Raw genomic sequence first — 22,419 nt, 5'->3', positions numbered from 1 at the left:
AAAGAGGAGTTGGGTCCCCACGCTGCCCTGAAGGAGCTCATGATGACCTTGGAGACAGATTGTTCAGAGATAACCATAATGTAATCCTATATCTCATTGATTCTAAGAGGCTTTTATTTTATTTTATGTATCACTAAAAAAGTAAAAACACTGTCAATTAAACTAAAATATAATGCTTTCTCATCACTTAGAATTATTTTAAATTTATTGAATGAACTCTTTTAGGCTCATCTATCAAAAATCACTCTTGTGCATACATGAAAAGGAAAATTGTAACACAATAAATGGGTTAAAGAGTTCCTGAAACACTTTCACATTCACAGTCCAACTTCTCTGCATCACTTTCCAACATGACATCTGTATTTTTTAACACAATAACATCCACTAAGCCATCCAGAGTGTTGAATGATACAGCATTTCTTAAAAGAGTGCCGCTCTATGGCCCACGGGATCATCTTCCAAGCAATTATTGTCCAAGCAGATGACACTCATTCTAGAAGTGTTGATGTTGGTGCTTTGTTGATCTTGTTTGGAGGGTACCAATGGAAAAAATTCATGTGGAAGCAAGGACTCATATTCCTTCCTCAAGGTCTTTGAAGGTCAGTTGCCCGAAGCATTGGCGGGTGTAGTTGTTCAGATAGGCTGGTAAGAATAACAGCCACATAATTGCAGATAGTGCAGAGACTGAGATGCCTGACTTCAAACATGATAAAAATGTGGGAAAAATTTACAATTTGGAGTCAAGGAAATATGACATACTAGGACCTAAACTTTGGGTATAAACAGTACTATTCGGGGTATGCTGGAGCCAGTTTGCACCTGCTTGCTAGAGCTGATTCTTATGTTTTTGGGAATTTTATGAGCCACTTATTAAATGTAGCAATTATTAAAAATTAAATTATACAAACTTACAGTTCAGTTATATTGAAAAAAGGTAACAGATACTCAAACTTTTCCTTTCCTAATCATTTGACTGCATTACTATTATCTATGCTCTTGAGGTTATCTACATCTATTGTATCTACAGGGTGGAAATACCATGTGATGATTTGGTTCAACTGCTTGTGTCTTACAACCCCACTTAGTGACTTCACATGAGCATCTGGAAACTGGCCACTGTGGTGGCAGTATTCACACAACAGAAGCTGACAATGACCTACAATTCAGGATTTTTTTTTCTGGGTGGTGGAGGAGACCAGCACCCACACCATACCTATACACCATTAAATAAGACACCACTGACTATAAGACACACAGGATATAACAAATTTTGCTGAGAATGTTATGAGAAGGGAGGTGCTGGGAAGGCTTCCTAGCAGATGTGGTGCTTGAGCTGGGCTGGAAGCATGCCGCAGGTTTTTACCAAGCAGAGAAGGTAGGGGTGCATTTCTGGCAGGGAAAAGAATATGCCTAAAACTAATAAGCCACATGTCTGGTGCGATGAAAACAGCTTGAATTGCAGGTGCTTGGCAGGTGCAAGGAGTCCCTGGGTGGTGCAAACAGTTAAGCACTCAGCTGCTGACCAAAAGGTTGGTGGTTTAAATCCATCCAGAGGTGCCTCAGAAGAAAGGCGTAGCGATCTTCTTCCAAAAACTCAGCCACTGAGAACACTATGGAACACATTTCTACTCTGATACACATGAGGTCACCATGAGTCAGATCAACTCAACAGCAACTGGTTTGGCAGGGACAAGGCTATACATGTTTGCTAGAGTCACAGGTTGAAGTGTTTCGAAGCTCTGCTTAAGAGTCTGAATTTCATCCTGCAATTAGATGGAGCCATCGAAGATGATTGGGCAAAGGATGGACACAATTAGTCTCATTTCTCATGAGCTCTTTGGGTCACAGTGAAGAGGATGGGTTAGAGCAGAGGTCAGCAAACTGCAGCCTACAGGTCAAATCTAGTCTACCATCTGTTTTTGTAAATAAAGTTTTATTAGCACATAACTGTGATCATTCAAGTATTATTTATGGGTGCTTTTGCACTACAAGGGCAGACTGGTGTAGCTGTGACAGAGACTGTTTGGCCTGCAATAGTCAAATATTTACAATTTGACCTTTTACAAGAAAAATTTGTTGGCCCCTGAATTAGAATATTCTACATTATTATTGGTCAGGTAGATTTTTTTTCATTCCTGAGCCTGAAATCTGTTATGTCTCTGTAGCAATAAATGCAATATTTTTGTTTTAATTCTATTTTTATGTGCTTTGTGTTCCTAAGACGATTTAAGAGTTCACTAACTGTTATCCCAAAAAAGTACCTTACCATTCAGTAAAATGCTCCCTTTGTTAGAAGGAGAACATTAAAATTGATTGCTTTATACTCTGTCTTTAAAAAAAATATTCTGTTGCCATTCAAGGTTTACATTTGTGCTATCACTGCCTCCCCCACCGACCTTAAAGTATTTGAAAGTACTTTTGCTCTAACTGGGTTTTATATCTGCCTCATTCTTTCAATGCGGTGGATAATTACCTGTATGTAAAAAATACTGTTCATTTGTTCAAAAGGAAAAACTTTCTATAAGACAATGAAAAGGCCCTAAAGGTAGGGAAGGCAGGCTTTAACAGGATCTCATTTGTATTACTCTAAAAGACATAATTTCATTACCAGAGATTAAGGTAGGTGTATTACAATAAGAGGTGAAAGTAATTGCTATTTTCTTGCTATCTCATTCTACATTAATCACAATTGCAATGCACTATTTTTTCTGGTTTTTCATGTCCAAAGTGACAGGGCCTTTATCCAAAAGAATATTTCTACAGAATCATAAGCCAGGTCAATTGCATCGTGACACAGCTTCCTTTGGATGAAGCGTGGAGGCAGGTGGGTTTTCAGCGGCAGCATGAGGATTACTGAGTTTTCATTTATACCTGCTAATTGTTTCCAAAGCTCTTTGGCGGGAGTGGTGGTGGTGGTGGTGGTAAGATATAGAGTGTAATTCATCTTCTGGAAATCTGCCTCATTCTAAGTCGGGAGCGCACTAGGCTGAGGCTTTTATTGGAGCTAAATTATAGAATGTTTCATGTAGGGGCATGAATAAGAGGGAATGAAATAGTTCAGAGCATTACTGAAATGAATACATACATTCAGCTTTCCCTTCCAGTGCGTCCTTTTACTCACACGTAATGCTGATTAGTGAAACATTGCCAAATAATTATAGAATTAATTACCATTAATCATCTTAAAATAAGACTTTACAGTTTGCAAAGCATGTCTACATACAATTTGTCATCAGATCTTCCTAATAATTCTGTGATTTCTTATTATTACATTATTTTATAGATGAAATTCAAGGTATGCAGTAGTGACTTGCCCAAGGTCGATCAGTTCCGATGTGGAAAGTCTGGGCCTCTAAGCCAGGTTTTCTGACTAACTGCCTGCTTGCTGCCCACAGCACTATTGTTAACTTAGGCGATGTGAGCAGTGATGTTATGGAATTTTTCAATAGAGGAAGATGCTTAGATGTGTCTTGAGAACTTTCCAAGCTGAGCCCTGTACTTCTTATTTTTTCCTAACAGTTGACAACAAGGACAAACTTGAAGAAACTTCTGGACTGAAAATTCTTCAAACTGGAATTGGGTTGGTGAGTGACACAAGGAGATTATGTCATCTAGAATATGATCAACAGCATTTGTCTAGTCTTTGTGTGAATGTCTAGTGATCAGAGGCCCAGTTGGACAATGTGGACATGTAGGATAATTCAACTAACATTATATTGACATTTGGGAAGACCAACTGACTGGCGAAAAGCAGTCATCACGTTGGTCAAAAATGCTGATCAGCCGCACCTGGTTAATTTGACACAGTTCAACGTTGCCTTTAAAATCATAATTTGGTGTCTCCCCCCCCTCCGAAAAGAAGTCATTGATAAGAAAAAAGAGAAGCCTTCAGAAAATATGTGCTGCCTTCCTGAGATGTTTCTTAATTGCTAAGGACGAGCAAACCAGTAGAGATTATTCTTTCCTCCTGGGATTCAGTGGGGCATACTTTTTTCCTCTATTATTTAAAGACATATATTTGGGTAAAGACAATATAAAAGAATGAATGCCTCCATAATGTAATTTAAAATCTATCAGACACCAATCATGTCCAAACATTGTTATGCTGGTATCAGAAAGAGATACTTGACCAAACCCTCCATCAGCAATTAAAGCTGATGATACTCTTCTCCTCAGAACCTTGACTAACTGATGACTGCTTTCTCCATCTCGTGATAATTTAATGAATTGTACAGAGAACAACTGACGTGATTCCTCTTATGAGTGGTATGTTGCCACTCGTAGGTCAGCGTGGACCGAAACCAGTCTGGGCTGTCGGGTTTGAAATGTTAGATTTCACAGCACTTGCCAGTGAAGATAATTAACTATTAAGCAGCAGCTTGTTTATGAGTGTTCCCTGCTATTCTATGGAGATGTCCTCTGCAGAGCCACTTAAAGATTAGGCGGCTTTCTTTGGGGAAATCTCCTATTCACCAGGCATGAGTCTCGGGCTCTTGAAATAAGCACTTGTTTAATTGGTCGCTGTTCCCAAACAAAGGCTCTTGTGCTTACAAAGTAGTGCATGCTTAACGACAGCTTTATAGAGAAAATGCACCGTACCTTGAAAATATGCATTTTTCTGTTAAATGATGGGCAGAGTGCAGGGGAGGAACAAAACAAATGATGGATAGAAAGTTTTCAAAAAATGCGTTAAGGGCCCTGACAGACTACTGTTTCTGGTGTTTTCTCTGCCTTTCCGGCTCAGGTGGGGTTAATGAAGCGTTTGACAGCTGACAGCATCCTGGTCTTTTTTCGCCTGTTTCGTGTGGTATCTTTAGCAGCCAATGAAGGGTGAGGAAGAAGCCAAGAGTCCTTGGGGCTCCAAAGAACTATCTGTACCCCACAGGAGGTGCAGTGACCATGGTGGAACGGGCCAAGGTGGATTCCAGTGAGAGGTGAAAGGGCTTTGATTCCACTGCCTGGCTCATGGCTGTGGCAGAAGTTGTGATGGGAGATGTTTTGGTGCCGTCAGTCCCACAGGAGTGACAAGGATGTCCTGTGTAGTCCAGTGACTGGGGAGCAAGTCCAGGTCGACTCAGGTTAGGACCGTTCCTGTCACCAGGTTCTGCAAACTCTGTCCCTGACTACACAGTTAGGCCACATGCAAGCTGGCTGTGGTGAAATGAGAAGTGCCTTCTGTGGAAAGGAAGCATGATCTGCTCTAAGGGGCAGAGAGGGAGGATGGGTCACGGGGGAGTGTGAGGGGCTCCAGACTGTCGGGGATTGGTTTGAGATATGCCTAGCATACACCAGACACTCAGGTGCTATCTTTGTAATTGAAGCATACCAAAAGAAAAGAAAATCCATTCTGACTCACAGCGACACCACGCCTTACAGAGTAGAACTGCTCCATAGGGTTTTCTTGGCTGAATCTTTATTGGGAAGAAGATCACTGGGCCTTTTTTCTGCAGCACCACTGGGTGGGTTTGAACTGCCAACCTTTAGGTTAGTAGTTGAGCACAAACCAGGAACCATAAACTGAAGTGTCGACTCCTCCTATTTCAACACACTATTGCAGGAAAGAGAGAGAGCAGATGGTGGCGGGATCCAGCCAGCTGACTGGCAGCTCGAGTTAAGCATGGTTTTCACATGTGCCTCGCTGAACTTCATTTCATAAAATGATCAGATATGATTGGCAATAAAATCTGAGCCTGAAGGACAGTACCTCCAGTGTAGCCTGTTTGGAAAGAAGCTGCTCCTTTCCCACTGGGAGAACTGTGAGGGCAGGAAGTGGTGACTTTGTTCTTCTAGTTCCTCTGCATTGTCATGGCCCAACTCTGCCCTCAGTTAACAGCTCGTGACTCAGACCCTGCAGCCCCTCTGCCTGCTCTCATCTCTGGCAGCCTCTCATCTCGAGGGCACTTATCCCATTTCTTAAAGAATTTTTTTTTTTAATCCTACTCAGTACTTGGTATATTCCTTCCATCTAAATTATTTTCTTCAATTCTACAAAGTTATCATCCCTTATCTCTTTGAATATTGTCTCTGTCTCAATTCCTCTGTCTCAACTGAGCCATGTGACTCAGTTCCTTCTATTATAAAATAAGGGTAATCACGGCATCCACCTCATTGGTTTGTGAAAATTTAGTGAGATACTAGACACAGAATGCCTGGACATAGTAAACCAAAGACCAAACCCATTGCCATCGAGTTGATTCTGACTCATAGCGACCCTATGGGACAGAGTAGAACTGCCCCATAGGGTTTCCAAGGAGCAGCTGGTGGATTTGAACTGCCAACCTTTTGGTTAGTAGCCTGAGCTATTAACCACTGTGCCACCAGGGCTCCTTGGACATAGTAAGTACTCAATAAATATCACTTTTATTACTATTATTGTTGTTATTCTTCTATGGTATTCTTATTACACAGATGTTGGACTTTCTTATTCCACCCTCTCTGTCTCAAAAAATACTTTTCCATATTTTTGCCTTAGTATCCCTCAATGCTACATTATGTCTTAATTCCTCAAATTATCTTCTGCATTATCTAATCTTCCGTAAAACCCAAATGTTGCATACTTTTGTATGAATTATTGTATTTTTCACTTCTAGAAAAAAGTTATGTTTAGTGTCCTCTCAAATCTATCCTTTTTTCATACTGTCTTGTACATTTATTATGGTTTCTATACCTTCTTTTATTGTTTTAACCATTTTTAAATCTTATAGTCTCTCTCATTCAGATTGTTTTACTATTTCCTACTCTTGGGTTTTTAAAACTCCTACTTGTTACATCTGCTGGCTTTCCCTCAGAGAGTTTATTTTCTTGTGAGGTTTATGGTTTGTTTATTGTGAACTTATCTTGGGTGGCACTGATTACACTGCGGCCATGGGTTTCTATGCCTTGTGCCCTGGATTAGGAGAGTTTCTGTATAACAAGTTTTACATTTACTTCTTATGGACCCCCACAGTCTCATGGTCCTGGATCCATGTTTATGCTAATTTCCCACTGTGAAGTTTCTGCCCCATCCAGGCGGTGAAAATTTGGACCCAAATCTGGCTCGTGGCCCAGGTCTGGGTTTCAGTCTTTCTCTGGTGACTTTTTGTTTTCCTTTCCACCAAAAGTCCCAGAGAAACAGCAAGCCTGCTCTCTGCTTCCCTGGCTAGTGGGTGGTTTGTTCCCTGATTTCCATCCTCAGGTGGGGAAGCTCTTCTAGGTTCTAAGTTTTACGTGGGGTCTTGGTTCCTGTTTTCCCACTTCCTGCAACTCTAACTCTGTATGTGCTACTGTTGTGTGGACACAAGAACCCCCAAGCCCCAACCCCATATCCCACATCCTTAGATCTATATAAAGCACCAAATTTCAAAGAGCAGTGTTAGCATCAACTCCCAACTACTACCTAGTTTTGTTATTTTTTTTTCTTTTTGGTATCTGGAGATTCCCCTTCATTTCTTTTGGTCTTGGCTTTGCACTGTTTTAAGACGTTGTTGTATTTTATGAAGTATTTCTATGTGAATGTAGTGAGAGGTACCACTTCCCTGCATCAGCTTAGCCTGCTCTTCATTTATTCATTCAAAAGATATTTACTGATTGCCTACTATGAGCCAGGCCCTGTTTTAAGAACTGGGACAAGGGCAGTGACAAAATAGACTAAGTCCCCGCTATCCTGGAGCTTAATTCCACTGAAAATTGGAGGTCCATTGAGGAATATGGTTCAGTACTTCATCATAAGACAAAATAATGTCGTCAGCTTGACTTCTGTTATTTATGTGGACAAACCATCTTTGATCTCCTCAGTTCCAGTACCCTTTGCATCAAATCTACTTATGGACAGATCTTAGAACTTGCCCTCACCCCAAACTGTTGTTCCTCTAAATTTATACTATGCCTACAACCTCCTGTCAACCCAGCTCTCTAATCCTTGCTCTCACTAGACGTTTTCTTTTATTTTCTGAGACCCATGTCTCTTGGAGTCTTCTTTCCTCTCAATCTGTTTTCTTCCCCTGACCGCACTCCTTTACCTAATCAACCTGCACCATCTTCCCTGTTTAAAACTAAATTGCCTACCAATATTCTCACTGCTAGGGATTGAATTGTGTCTCCTAAAAATTCATGTCGACTTGGCTAGGCCTTGATTCCCAGTATTGTGTGATTGTCTGCCATTTTGTGATCTGACGTGATTATTCTATATGTTGTGAATCCTAACCTCAATGATGTTAATGAGGCAGGATTAGAGACAGTTATGTTAATGAGGCAGGATTCAATCTATAGGATTAGGTTGTATCTTGAGTCAGTTTCTTTTGAGATATAAAAGAGAGAATCGAGCAGAGAGGAGAGCGACCTCATTACCACCAAGCAAGAAGGGCCAGGAGCGTATGCATCCTTTGGACCCACAGTCCCTGTGCTGAGAATCTCCTAGACCAGAGGAAGATTGATGACAAGGACCTTCCCCCAGAGCCAACAGAGAGAGAAAGCCTTCCACTGGAGCTGGCACCCTGAAATCAGACTAAACTGTGAGAGAATAAATTTCTCTTTGTTAAAGCCATCCACTTGTGGTATTTCTGTTACAGCGGCACTAGATAACTAAGACACTCACCCTCATCCCCTCAGACCTACTCCCAAATCACTACCTCTTTTCATTCATTGACTCATTCATTCAACAAATATTGAGTACCAAATATATGTGTCAGGAACTGCCGTGCTTTATTGGGAGTATTTTTCATCTTCCTCCCCTAATAGAGTGTGGGTTTCTTGAGAGCAGAAAGTATGTCTTATTGACTTTTGTCTCACCTGCTTGCTATACTGATTGATCTCACTTGAAGTTCATTATCACAAATCTCAAAGGAATACTCAACACTGCCAGACAAATTTTCCCAAGTATGTTCACTCTCCCATGCTCCAAAACATTTATTTTATAGTTCTCCTCTTTCCTCATTCTAGCAACCACCCTTACTTATACACACTTACGCAGCCACTCATGTGGTCTCAGCCCATGATCTTGACTGATATTTCATTGAGCAGGAGATTCCGACATCTTCCCTCCATCTAATCTACCGACCAAATTGCATGTGTTTGCACATTTTTTGCCTCCTTTTCTTTTACAGTGAATAAAGTCACCTCCTACCATACTTTGGAGCTATTCCTTCTCACTCCTGAAGACCTCCTCCTCTCTGCTATTATTTCTCTCCCTTGCATTATCAATTCTCTTTACTGGTGTATTCCTGTCAGTATATAAGTATACTCTAGCATTTCCCATCTTACTGAATAAAATTTTTTAAAAATCCTTAATACCAGTATCCCAACAGATAGTCCTTCTTACCTTCCCACCATTCCTCTGTTTCCTATCATAGCAAAACTTACCAAATAATTTGTCTTATGTTTTCTGTATCCAATTTCTTACCACCTGTTCTTGCCTTACACCCTTCAGTCAGGCTTTTGTCTTCACTTTTCAACTGAAATATCTACTTTCAGAGTCATTAGTGATCTCACTATTGCCAAAATCAGTGGCCACTCTAAACTTGTGTTACTTGTCCTCACAGCAGCCTTGGACATAGCTGACCACTCCCTCCTTTTTCAAACCCTACCTGCCCTAAGGACTCCTTTTCAGACTCTTTTACTGCTAACTCCTCCTGGCCTTCTAGATTTCTCTACTTGGAAGTGGATATAGGTATCTCAGACTTAACATTGGCCAAGCAAGATTCTTGATTTCTCTACCAGAACCTACTTCTGCACTCCAAAGTTTTTACCATCTCATAAATAGAAATTACATCATTATCAGTTGATGAAGCAAAATAAACAAACAAGGAAAAATTATAACCCCTTTTCCCTCAACTTCTTCATCCTCCACATCCAAGACCTGTCTGCTCTCCCTTCAAAATGCCTCTCAGATTTGTTTGCATGTCTTCATTTTCATCACTACAACTTGGACTTCTGCAATAGCCTCCTAACTGGCCTCCTCCCTCTACCTATTTTTGTTCCCCTACAATCCCTCCTCAGTGAAGGCCATAGTAATATTCTTAAAATGTAGATGAGATCATATTGTTGTCTTGCTGAATAGCTCCAAAATCTTTGCCTTGCACTTAGCATAGTATCCAAAGTTAACATCATAGTCTACAAGACCTATGCAATCCCACGTATGCCACCTCTCTGATTTGCCTCCTACCACTTCCATCTGATTCACTGCCTTCCAGTCACACGGGCCATCTCAACATTTCTTGAATGCATCCATCTCTCTACCTTGTGGCATTGGCCCATTCTTTTTCCTCTGCCTGGCATACTGTGTGGCTGGCTCCAACTTGTCATTGATATCTCTGCTCAAATGTTATCTCCTCAGAGAGACCATCCACGGTTATTATCCAGCCTAACTCCTCCCTGGCCCTCTCTCAGTCATTCTCTATCCTATCACCTGGTTTGATTTCCTTCACAGCACTTACCACTACCTGTAATTATCCTGTTCATCTAGTTCTTCACCTGTTTATTACTTGTACCTTGCCCACAAATGTAAGCTCCTTGAAGGCAAGAACTTCTCAGTAATGCCTGGTACATGATCAGTACTCAATAAATAGTTGTTGAATGAATGAATAAGTGAATATCACTTTTATAGATGGCATATTTTCTTTTCAAAGTCCTTTCACATCTCTTTTTACATGCTATGATCACAAATACCAATGAGATTCATGTGGCTGAAGGCGAGTTTCTGAATAATTAAATTTTCTTGGCTTAGGTGACAATGTTTTTCTTGTTTTTACACATTCATAAAATGATGAACTAGAAATAAGATTTATGATTCCTAGTACAGTCCTTTCCCAGTCATACATACCCCACACCCCTTTCCTTATTGGCAGTGTGTTTTGCCCAGCACAACTTTGTATTCTAAAAATTCCATGTGGCATTTCAGTCTTAATACAGAAACACCTACATATACTGTGAAGTCAAACAAACTGGGCTTTAACAGCTCTATAAACGTGAGTCAACTTCTTAAACTCCCTGGGCCAAGTTAGTATTGGACAACTATAGTACAGTGTGCAGAGATTCTCTTAGCACTGCAGATCATGTAAAACAATGCCATGCACATAGTAGATACTCAGTAAGTGGTAATCTTATTATCTAATCAACTACACGAGGAAGCAAAGCTAACCTGAGAAAATGCCTCTTAACTCTGCATGCATCCTGGTATGAGAGCTCAGGCCCTATTCTGGTTCCCCGGTGACAAGGGCCTTCTTTTCCTGAGGAACAAAGTCATGCTTGGGCTTCTTGTTTCACATTACTATCATATATATATGTATATGAATATATGATATGATATATGAATATACATATATATATAAATGGTGACAATTTCAGGGTTCTGCTTCCTCATTTAATAAATAATGCATAGAGCCTGGTTCCTAACAAGCATATTTTATTATTGCTTTTATTATTATTATCATTATCATTAGCTTTTTAAGAGAAAATTTAAAATTTTTGATAGATATGCTCTCTAGGAACTGAAGTGACACAATTCATGAAAATTTGAACCACCACTAAGACTACTTGTGAAGTTCACTATTTAAACTCTTAAAGACTTGCCCCTGTGTCCACTTGAGATCCCCGTGCTCTGGCACATGGCAGAGAGGCTCTGCCTAGATCAGTGGGTGCGTGATTATAGTGGCTGAGTGACTTACTATGGGTAGCTATGGGGACAGTGGCTCCAGACAAGGGGCAGAGGGCTGGAGCAAAGCCAAGCCGTTGCATTGCGCCAGCTTCTCCATTTTCTTCATGCGCCGGTACTGTTTCGTCTCTGGTCCCTAAGCAAGCCGGAGCCTCACCACCGCAGAATCTCAACCCTTCCTGGGGGCAGAAAATGATCAAACCCTAGACCATTTATTTCATTCAGTGATTGAAATCTTGCTACAAAAAGCTTATCCTCTCTGCTGTAGTTTGCCCAGAGCCTTCTTCTGCCTTTCTCCCATGTTCTTAGCAGCCTCCAGGTGTTTCCTTGGTCCACCAAGTATTGGAGACCGGCTCCCCAGTCTCCTGTCCTTTTCCACATGGCAATTTTCTATTTCAAAAGTTGGCATTTCTCACAGCTCTGAAGTTGATTAGGTTATTCTCACGTGGGTTCTCAGACCCAGGATCTCTGTGCATTCTATTTAATGTTGTCCTTAAACAAGCTCCATCCCAGAAGCTGTTCTTGACCAGAGGGGGAATGTTGATGTATTTGGAGCAGGTTCTGGGTAGGGAATTTGGGAGAAAAGGAGCCAAGGTGGGAAATTTTGTAAAAGCTAATGATATCTTTTTTTTTCTAAATTTAATTACCTTATTCAGTATCTAGCCAGATTTTGATGATTCTAATTTCTTTTAAATGTACTTGATATGAACAAATCTGCTAATTCCTGACTCTGGAAAGTTAAGCAGAATTTGATTACCAGAAATCTAACAGCATTTACAGAATCTCACCCCGACTCTTGTGATTCACACATGTGATGACAGATAGCGGAATTAAAACCTTTTAAGCCAAATGGAAATATCTCAAAACAAAATTTAAAGGAAATGAACAGATTACAGTACATGTACACATTCCTAATAGATCAGTGGTATTTTGACATCTTTCAAAATCTATTTTCTGATATTTTGAAAAGTTTTTGCATTTTATTCAAATTAATAAAGCCAGGTTTTTCACGAAAGCAAATTAAAATCGCCACAAAAAACAAAAAGCTTAAAATATTAGAAGAAAAATAATTTAGATGCTTGTCACCAGGAGGGCATATCCATGAAGACAGCTTCCATAACTGTCTCTGATGCAAGGAATTGCTTTCTAATTTCTTAATAGCAAAGATTTAAATACAAAGCTATAAGATTAACCTGCCCACCATTTTAGTAAAAAAGAGTGGCTGTCCCGTGAGTTGCAGAATAAGCTGCAGTGGGCTCCAGAATTTCAGTGAGGAAGCATTACCAAGCAACACACTTCAACTAAATAGAAATACTGAGTCAGACTGAGAACCACTGTCCAACAACAGAATAGGCTGCCTTGGATAGTGATGAGCTCCCTGTCACTGGGGAGATTCAAGCAGAAGATAGATGGCTGTCTGTTCAGATTCTGAAAAGGGAATCTTTCTACCTGTGTGGTGTGGGGGGACATCAGATGTGGTTTTCAAATGCTTGTCAGAGAGCTCAAGGGGTTGAGAAAGTGCTGTTTGAGTGAGAGTTGGGTGTGAACCCTAACACCACATCCCATCACGCATTGGTTTAACTAGATCTGCGCTATTTTCACCTTTGCTACTTACTGGGCTTCTGGGTAAGATTTTGTTTGGAGAAAGGATTCTGTGGCTAAGAATATGTTGATCCCAAAAGTCCCTTAAAAGTCTATAAATCTATGATCATCCTTCTACTCCCACAAATTAATGTGGATTTACTTGTATGATGTGTGTGTTGCCTGGGAAAGAGGCGTGTGGGGTGGCTGACAGTAGTTAGAGTGAAAAGCAAGTGGGCATAAGGGAGATGCATAATAGATATGTGAGGAAACAGCTCCATTTTCTTTCCGAAAATCCCACCCAGTCCTTTGCTGTCTATTGAAAGGCATACTGCTACTTGAAATAGCTGTTATCGGACTTCCAATCCATGGCTTAAGTGGTTGCCAAGAGGATGCTGAGTCTTAAATGTGGTCTTAGGCCAAATAAATGGGCCTGAAATTGTAGGCAGTGATTGCAAACTTGGGCTTGCATCTAAATCACCGGGAAGCTTGTGAAAATGCACATTTCCAAGCCCTGCTCCCAGAGGTTGCATTTCAGAAGGTCAGGGTTTGACCTAGGAGTCTGCAGATGACTTGATGTAGGGCGACCTTTGCTCACGTTTTGAAGAAACCATTAAATTCCCCCCCCCCAAAAAAAAAGTGGAGAAAAGAATTCCCTATGACTGTCAGATTAATAGGAAGTTTTCATACTTGCTAATCTGTCGCTTTGTATGTATCATAGCTGGAGCAGGGACCTGCCTTCTTCATGATAATTAAATACTTACAGGTTGATTAACAAGGTTTTTGGCTAGGAAAAAAAAAGTTGACATGATATGCCAGCAAGTGACTGAGAAATTCGGTGTCTTATTTACCTAGTGTTGCCGTAACAAAATACCGCAAAGTGGATGCTTCAAAGAACAGAAATTTGTTATCTCAGCTCTGGAGGTTAGAAGTTCAAATTCAGTGCATCCACAGACCATGCTGTCTCTGTCCGCTCTAGGGGAAGGGTCTTCCTTGTCTCCTCCGGCTCTAGGCGAAGGTCTTCCTTGTCTCCTCCGGCTCTAGGGGTAGGTCTTCCTTGTCTGCCCCGGCGGCTGGTAGCCCTGGGCATGTTTTGGCGTTACTTGGCTTTTCGATCTGACTTCGTGGCCGGCCTCCCCTTGTGTGACTTGACTCTCTAAGTCTGTGCCCCCTTTATGAGACACTACTCAGAAGGGATTAGGACCCACCTTTATGACCTCTTGTTAACGGATAACATCTTTAAAGACTCTGCAAGATCACATTCACAGGCAAACAAACCCAGTGCTGTTGACTCATAGCAACCCTGTAAGACGGAATAGAGCTGCTCCATAGAGTTTCCAATAAGCAACAGGTGGATTTGAACTACTGACCTTTTGGTTAGCAGCTGAGCTCTTAACCACTGCACCACCAGGGCTCCATTTTACAGGTACAGGGGTCAAGATTTCTGCATATCTTTTTTGGGGGACACAATTCAATCCATAACACCTGGTAAACCAGACAAGATTTAAGATGAGGTAAAGCCCAGGGAATCACAGACTACATTGAAAACCCAGTGAAAACTATGCACCTTCTTTCCAGAAACACACATGTGGGTGTGCGCACACACACACACACAATTTGTATCCGCTCCAAAATGGTATACAATTTCAGGGAACTTGTGATGTCTCCCACCACTGAAGCCCATTGAGGGATTTCCTAAGACTCCTGAGACCAGCTTCCAGGAGCAGTGGCCAGACCTCTGCGGGGGCTTACAGGGAGCCAGACAGACGCCCAGAGCTGTCCTCAAGGGACACGGAAGGACCATGGAAGGTCCACGCCCTCTATCCGTTCTCCCTGTGCGCCCCTTTCCCAGGATCGCATGGCCGTCTCTTCCTCTCTCACCCTGTGCTGGAGATATTTGGACTCACTATCATTGTCATTTTGTGCACACACACTTTATATTATTCTAATTAGCATTCCTTGACAGAGAAAACTTCATTTTTTCTCTTAAATGCAAAAAGTGCATCAGTCCTAAGAAAAGCCTGTTTGCTTGTAAATATCTCTAATTTGTATTTGAAAAGGGAAATCTGCATGAAATTGCATTCAAATATTTGTAGCAGCCTGTCCAGGGCTGTTCCATATTCAGCCCATATGGCTGACTCCCCCTGCTGAGCCGTTTGATGGTGGAAGGTTGGAGGTCAGCAGAATAACCCACGTGCTGTGATAAAGCGTTTTGACTTCCACAGGACAGGCCCACCATTGAGCTTAGCGCTGTTTCCCACACACAGCCAACCCCAACCACTGCTCCTTATGCCATTGTCTTATTTCTCAAAAGTAAAGACAGTCACACACAAAAAGATGTTAGATATAATTAACTGCACTTGACATATCGACAAATACGAGTTTATTATGAAACAACATCTTTTTCTTCTGAAATACTGCATAAAGTACAAGGCATCCAGTGTGACGTTGGTTCACGAATGTCTTTTCAATACAATTCTGTGATTTAAAGGCAGGAGAAGTGCCATGTGATGCGGCTGTTGCTATAGCAACAAATTCAATTTTTATTCAATATCAGAGTAAATAGTCACGTAAAATGAAATAAGTAATGTCTGCCTTGTGGCAACGGCAGCTCATGCACCTTTCCCATCCTCCCCCACCCTTCTCTTGCCCTTTTCTAACATTTTCAACTGCATTTTTGTATAAATATGCGTAATATATACTTCAGTTGCAGAGACACGGCTCAGATGACGTCTTGTCCGCTATTACCGGTAAGGAGTGGAGGAAACCAACTTTTGCTTGTGTCTTAATAAAGTGGAAGATTGTTCCCATAGGTTTCCTGGCTAGGATAGTATCAGAAGTTCATTTTTATTTTAAAAACTGAACTCTAGCAATACTCCTAAGAGTCCTCAGAACGTAGTATTCCAGAAAACCTTTTTCAGTTCTTCAGCTTGTAAGACTCCGAAGTGCTTGAAAGAGAATGAAGGAATACTACACCAAGCCAAACCTCCTACAGCTTTCTTACAACAACAGCAATAGCAGCTAACATTCTGCCCACTTACTACCCGCCAGAATCTGTTCTAAATGCTATATGTGTATCATCTCTTTTGTTCTGTTGTTGTTAGCTGCCGTTGAGTCAGCCCCGACTCATGGGGACCCTGTGCACAATAGAACAAAATGCTGCCCAGTCCTCTGCCATCCCATGATCTTTTGCAGATTGGGCTGTTGTGATCCACAGGGTTTTCATTAGCTGATTTTTAGAAATAGATCTCTGGGCCTTTCTTCCTATTCTGTCTTTGTCTGGAAACCTGTTCAGCATCATAGCAACATGCAAGCCTCCACTGACAGAGGGATGGAGGCCGCTCATGAAGTGCATTGGCTGGGAATCAAACCCATTCTCCCAAATGGAAGGCGAGAGTTCTGCTGCTGATGCACTAGGATGTCATCAGATAGCCACATGTCACAGATAAGGAAGCTGAGGCACAGGGACAGTTAAGTGCCTAGCTGTAGTTTGTGACAGCAGTCAGATTTCAGCTCCAGGCCGCCTCGCTCAGAGCTGGGTTCTTAGTCACATAACTGTGCCACACTGGCTTTGATATCATAAAGATCTTGAATTTTGCCTTTTAGTGAAAGGCAATAATTTGGAAATACATCCACTTGCAGGATTAGCCTCAAAGCTGGCACCTGGTCTCCAGCAGACAGATTAGCACCTACCTGTAGATCCCAAAGCCAGCTATGGGACCAAGGCCTCTCTGCTCTTTCCTGAGATTCCTATACAGGATGGAGGAAGAGCTGCTCCACTCAAGAGTTTGGCTATCAGACACCTCCTCTCCCCCATCCTGATGATGCTCGAAACACGAAGGAAATGGAGCAGAGCCCATTTCCTCAACTGAGTAGAAAGCTCGGCCCGAGAGAAGGTCCATGTTATTTCACAGCTCTTATCCTGGTGGCGCTCCCGTTGTTACCGTCTTCCTCTTTCCATGTCTCTTCCGTAACGTTTATCGGAGTCTTCTGGTTATGGCATTTCATGTCTGTCTCCCTTTTAACCCATGAGTTCGAGAGTAAAATTCATGTTGGTCTTAATTATCTCTGCATCGCCAGCATTCAGGGTGATGCCTGACATACGACAGGACCTCAATAAATACTTGCTGAAATGAATTCGATTGTGAAATTCTAGGCTGAGGGATGCCCCCATTTGTCTGCTTCCTCTCTTGATACTATCTTCTTCATAGATTACCCAGATTGCCTTTCCCAGCGCTTTGCGATATTGCTCCTTAAAAGGTCTCATTCCTATTACTGTGCCCACTTTATCCACTGTCACCTCTGTATACAGTTACAGTCTCATTCTTTCTTTATTAACATCCCTGTCTGCTTCCCCCCAAAACTCTTTACTTACTGATTTGAATACCTCTTCTATTTTAATGTCATAGAAATTTAAAAAAGGCTATTCTCATCATATGAAATAATTAGTAAACAATATAACATAAAATATAATAAAATGCTAAATTTAAGATCATCTCATGTCAAAATAGACAGACAATAAGTGCTGTGGTTGACAAATACAGCAGAGGCGAATGTTGCTTGGAATTATTTTGCTTATCAGTATATAGCAGTAGCTCTCCTACAGTAAGAAAAGGATCTACCATACTAACATTTCCTTGAAACCAGGCCTAATTCACCACTCTATCTCTTGTTGTTGTTAGTTGCTGTTGAGTCAACTCTGACTCATGTCGACCCCAGGTACAGCAAAGTGAAACATTTCACAGTCCTGTACCATCTTCATAATCCTTGGTGTGCTCAAGTCTGTTGTTGTAGCCACTATGTATTTTGAGTACCTTCCAACCTAGGGGCCTCATCTTCCAGCACTATATCAGACAATATTCTGTTGTGATCCATAGGGTTTTCATTGGCTAATTTGCAGAAGTAGCTCACCAGCCCTTTCTTTCTAGTCTTAGTGTGGAAGCTCCACTGAAGCCTGTCCACCATGAGTGACCCTGCTGGTATTTGAAATACCAGTGGCACAGCTTCCAGTATCATAGCAACATGCAAGTTACCACCATACTGCAAACTGACAGACTATAGTAGAGTCTATCTCTAGCACCTAGAAAAACTATTGACATTTAATCAGAAGTCAACAAACATATGAATCCATATCTAACTAAAGTTATATACAAATAGAAAGTGGAGTCTAAATGCTAGGATAGTAGACCCTAGGCTTGGGCCAGTTCCATATTAAGTATAGTAGGAGGTGAAAAGGTCCTGTGGACACAGCAGAACGCATCTTCCATTGTTCACTGTGCCAGTACCCTCCTGGCACACAGCGTGGCTGCCTGCTAGTTCACTAGGTCTGGTGGAGTTCGGTTCAGTCCTTCATTCCACCAAAAATCCCACCCTCAGTAGGGTCACTAGGACCTTTTGATACCTACTCATTTCAGAAGATAGTAAGCTCACTAATGAACTTTCGCACCCCATGTTACCCTAGAAAGGGCACCCTCACCATTATTCTGCAAGGTTGACCTTTCTACATGGTCCCTGGTACTAGTTGTGACTGATTACTGGACTTGTCCTCCAAGGCCTCTCCACACCTGGCAGGTTGCCCTGAGCCAAGGAGCAGCAGCTTGGCTCCTGCTGCCATTCAGTAGATCCCTGATCAGGGCCACCATTGGCCAGGAATGACAGAAGTCATCTACCCGCCTGAGGGGAAGCCCCAGTGTCTGACACCCCAGCGTCAACCCTTAACTGACATACAACTGCATTTCTTCTTTTGGAGATACAATACCTTGCTTGCTAGGTTGCATATGCAGAGTTAGCCTTTCCAGCCAGAATGGTTTTCCCAGTATTGATCAAGTTTGATTGGGTGACTCTCAAGCCAGGGTGGATCCCATCCCTCCAACCTCCTCCCCACCACACATACACACAAACACACACTCCCCAGATCAGCCATTGTCAACCCCATGTTTACATGAGTGAACTATCATGACTGAGTTGGGATTGACAAATTGGAGAGAACTACATTGGTTATCACTGATTATACTTGTCCTGTGAACACTATAGGGTGAGAAAAACAATGAGATATTTCACTGATAGATATTTCTGATAATTTCACATTTTAAAGAAAACTTGAAGGTAAATAATCTAAATTTGTTTCTTATACCAAACTAGCTAATTTCTCATCAAGATTCTTGACAGTTGAAATTTCCTTAGGCATATTAATGCCTCATGTACTCCATGAAATATAAAATATTTTAAAAACTAAATTGTAGGTTAAGTGCAGCTATAAAATTTTTATTTGGCAAAGTTCCTGAGATACAAATGAAGAACCCAAGTGTTCCAACATCTGAATAAGGTAAGGCACAGTAGTTATGAACTTGGCGGCCAACCAAAAGGTCAGCAATTCGAATCCACTAGCAGCTCCTTGGAAACCTCTGGGGCAGCTCTACTCTGTCCTGTAGGATCGCAATGAGTCAAAATAGACTCAACAGCAATGGTTTTGGTTTTTTGGTACTAGGGACCTGAACAAACTGCTAAATAAATCCTGGAAGTGTTGTCTATAAGGAGAACTCTACAGTATCTAGGGTCAGCAGATAGTATTTGGTTTGGTTTCAGTATCATTTATACTCATCCCAAGTCCACATTGCCAATCAGAGATTCTTTCTTCTTGACTATCTTAAGCCCTTTCACTCAGGACCTCTTCTCCACCTCCCAGTGCACCAAGCACTCCAGAGAGTTCCAGACTGACCAGCTGTGGGTCAAATCCAGGGGCCTGCCATGAGAATCAGATTGTAATAGATGCCACAAGAACAAACCTACTGAAAGTGCTCTGCACTAATTATGGACACACAAATCCAACTTTGCACTTGAAAATGAAGGAAGGAAGAATACATTTGCCTATCCCTACAAGATGTTCTCACGAGTTATACTGAAGATGGAATGAAGCCCAAGCATTTGGGTTCTATTATTCTAGCATGTAGAGTGTGCTTTCTACTTGTGTAAGATTTTTTATAATCATTTATTAGGTAATCTTCAAAACATCCCTGTGGATCAAGTCAATGAGAGCCTCCCCTTTTGCCTGTGGTGATGGCCCCAAGCTACTCAGAAAGGGAGAGAGGGGATGGAGGTGACAACCAATGGGGACTCCCTACAATACTTTAATTAATTTACATGTACAAAATTTTACCTCTTTTTCTGTGAGAAAAAGACCAAGTTAAAAGGCTAATTAGTCTGTGTATATAAACTCTTTTATTGAATTACAGCTCTATTTTTTTTAATGATAGCATAAGGCAAAAAGAAACATTCTTAAAAATTAACTCTCTTCCCTTGACAAGCACTTGATCTATGCTAAAATATCAAGAATTCTTTCCTCGGTTATACTGTAGAGGCACATCCATGTAATCACAGCAAAGAATTGGCACCACATACATGTCTGGTCTATATCTACAGAGTTGTTTCCATGCCGACTCATTACATTTAGAGTTTCTTTTAGACATTGGTTGCCAAAGAGAGTGTTTGGTCAAGCTAGCTTCTAAGAAATATATCTGTGTTAATTTCTTAGTCCATGGCAAACAATAAATTAAAAGTGAAAAATTCTACCAAATCAATCAAGGAGATTAAAAATAAATAAAATGTAATATGTAATCTAGTGTGTACTTTAGGAGCACAACAGGATAATTTTGTCCAAAAACCCATGAAATCTAGGGTTTGGTCTGGGACATCCAGTGATGGTAATAAAGTAAAAATTACCATATGGTACAAATAAACTAATATGTCACCATTGATGATGATGAGGGTTGAAGAGCCCGCCAGTCTAAGGCATGCAGGAAGAACCGGGCTCTTACGGCAGCCTGATCCCATTGGTAACTCTGCGGTGGTGGAGTCGCCCTTCCTCCAGCGTGTGGAGATGAGGAGGGACTGAGGCACAGACTCAGGGAGCAGCAGGCCACCAATCCAGTGTGCCGGCACCTGGAAACGCTTGACACTGAAACAATGTAAATTGTGTTGCAATTTTATTTCTTTGGCAAAGGGTTGTCTCTTTCTTTGTAGCTTATTTACTGATGGAAGCCTTTTCATTTGGGTGTGCAGCAGGTAAGATAATGAATTTATTTTAGAAATGTCAGTGATGTTTTATGATGCTGCCTTTGGCAGAAATATAAAAGGGACTGATTGTTAAACTGCTAATTTACAGATCTTCTCTAAGTGAATGCAAACAAATTCTGGTCCTCAAAGCCCTGCTAATATACAATGTTCAATTTTTAATTTCTAGTCCATCTTAGATTATGGTGATAAAAAACAATATTTAATCCCTCGTTAACACATGAATAAGCGGAAGCTGTCATTTTCAACCAGACAATAACGGGATTATCTCAAGAACTGTCAGTTTATGTGAAAACATTGTGTTGCCCAAATTTTCATAAAAATTAGCAGTGGATAATATTCAAGATCAGAGCAATGGAAAGAGGAAAATCTGCATTCATGGTAATAAATATTCATATTTGTCTGCTCAGGAGATGAAAATCTAATCAAGGGGCTATTGATGCACTGGCGTTTTTTTTTTTTTTTTAACCAAGATGTTTCATCTAAATTGGGTTTGATATGGAAATTACTTTCATTCCAAGCCCTCCCAGCCATGAGCATGCTGAGATACTGTGGGGGGGTGGGGGAGTGTCCACTCTGTCAGGCGTTGTTCCGACATATGCTGTTCTAGACGACAACAGCAACACATTTTTCCAGTTAACAACATTTCTCTTAGCTCAGTGTCCTCAGAGTTGAATACTGTGGAGTGTTTTGGACCTCCTCCCTCCCTCTTTTTTTAAGAAAAAACATAATTTCATGCCAGTTAACTCCTAGCTACTGCAGGGTTAAAATCTTCTGTGTTTTTGCTTTTTTTGACAATTTCCATAAATCAGAAGATACTCTGCATGAAGCTTAATGAAATATGTACTGTTTTAAGAAGAAAAGATGGTAACCTCAATATGTTGCTTTGTGCGTGTATCTGATGCACTGTGTGTATATGTGTGTGCTTACACGTTGCTGTGTGTGCGCATGTGTTTTTCTTGAAGGCTGTCCTTCAACAGGCATTTGAAAACATCAAATTAAACAGCCACTCAGTTAGTGAGCATGGGTGCATTGGTCATATCAGTAATTCTGACTTCGTTAAGGTGTTCCGTCTTCACTGTTTATGGACCACCACAGAGCGAGCTGGAGTTCTCCCAGCATGTAGGGCACTAAGGTGTTCC

The 22,419-nt window shown here is 41.2% G+C and overlaps 1 protein-coding gene across 1 annotated transcript in view; it reads left to right on the top strand.

Moving 5' to 3' along the window:
• PTPRN2 (protein tyrosine phosphatase receptor type N2) overlaps window positions 1-22,419 on the top strand; it is a 1,314,151-nt gene that overhangs the window by 764,292 nt on the left and 527,440 nt on the right. Inside the window, exon 12 of the mRNA XM_004372789.1 lies at window positions 3,520-3,584. Within this exon, the coding sequence (XP_004372846.1) occupies window positions 3,520-3,584 (65 nt within the window). The remainder of the gene's footprint in view (window positions 1-3,519; window positions 3,585-22,419) is intronic.

This window comes from Trichechus manatus, unplaced genomic scaffold, assembly GCF_000243295.1.
Source record: "Trichechus manatus latirostris isolate Lorelei unplaced genomic scaffold, TriManLat1.0 scaffold00020, whole genome shotgun sequence".
NCBI lineage: Eukaryota > Metazoa > Chordata > Mammalia > Sirenia > Trichechidae > Trichechus > Trichechus manatus.
This window is presented reverse-complemented; position numbering and strand designations above follow the sequence as displayed.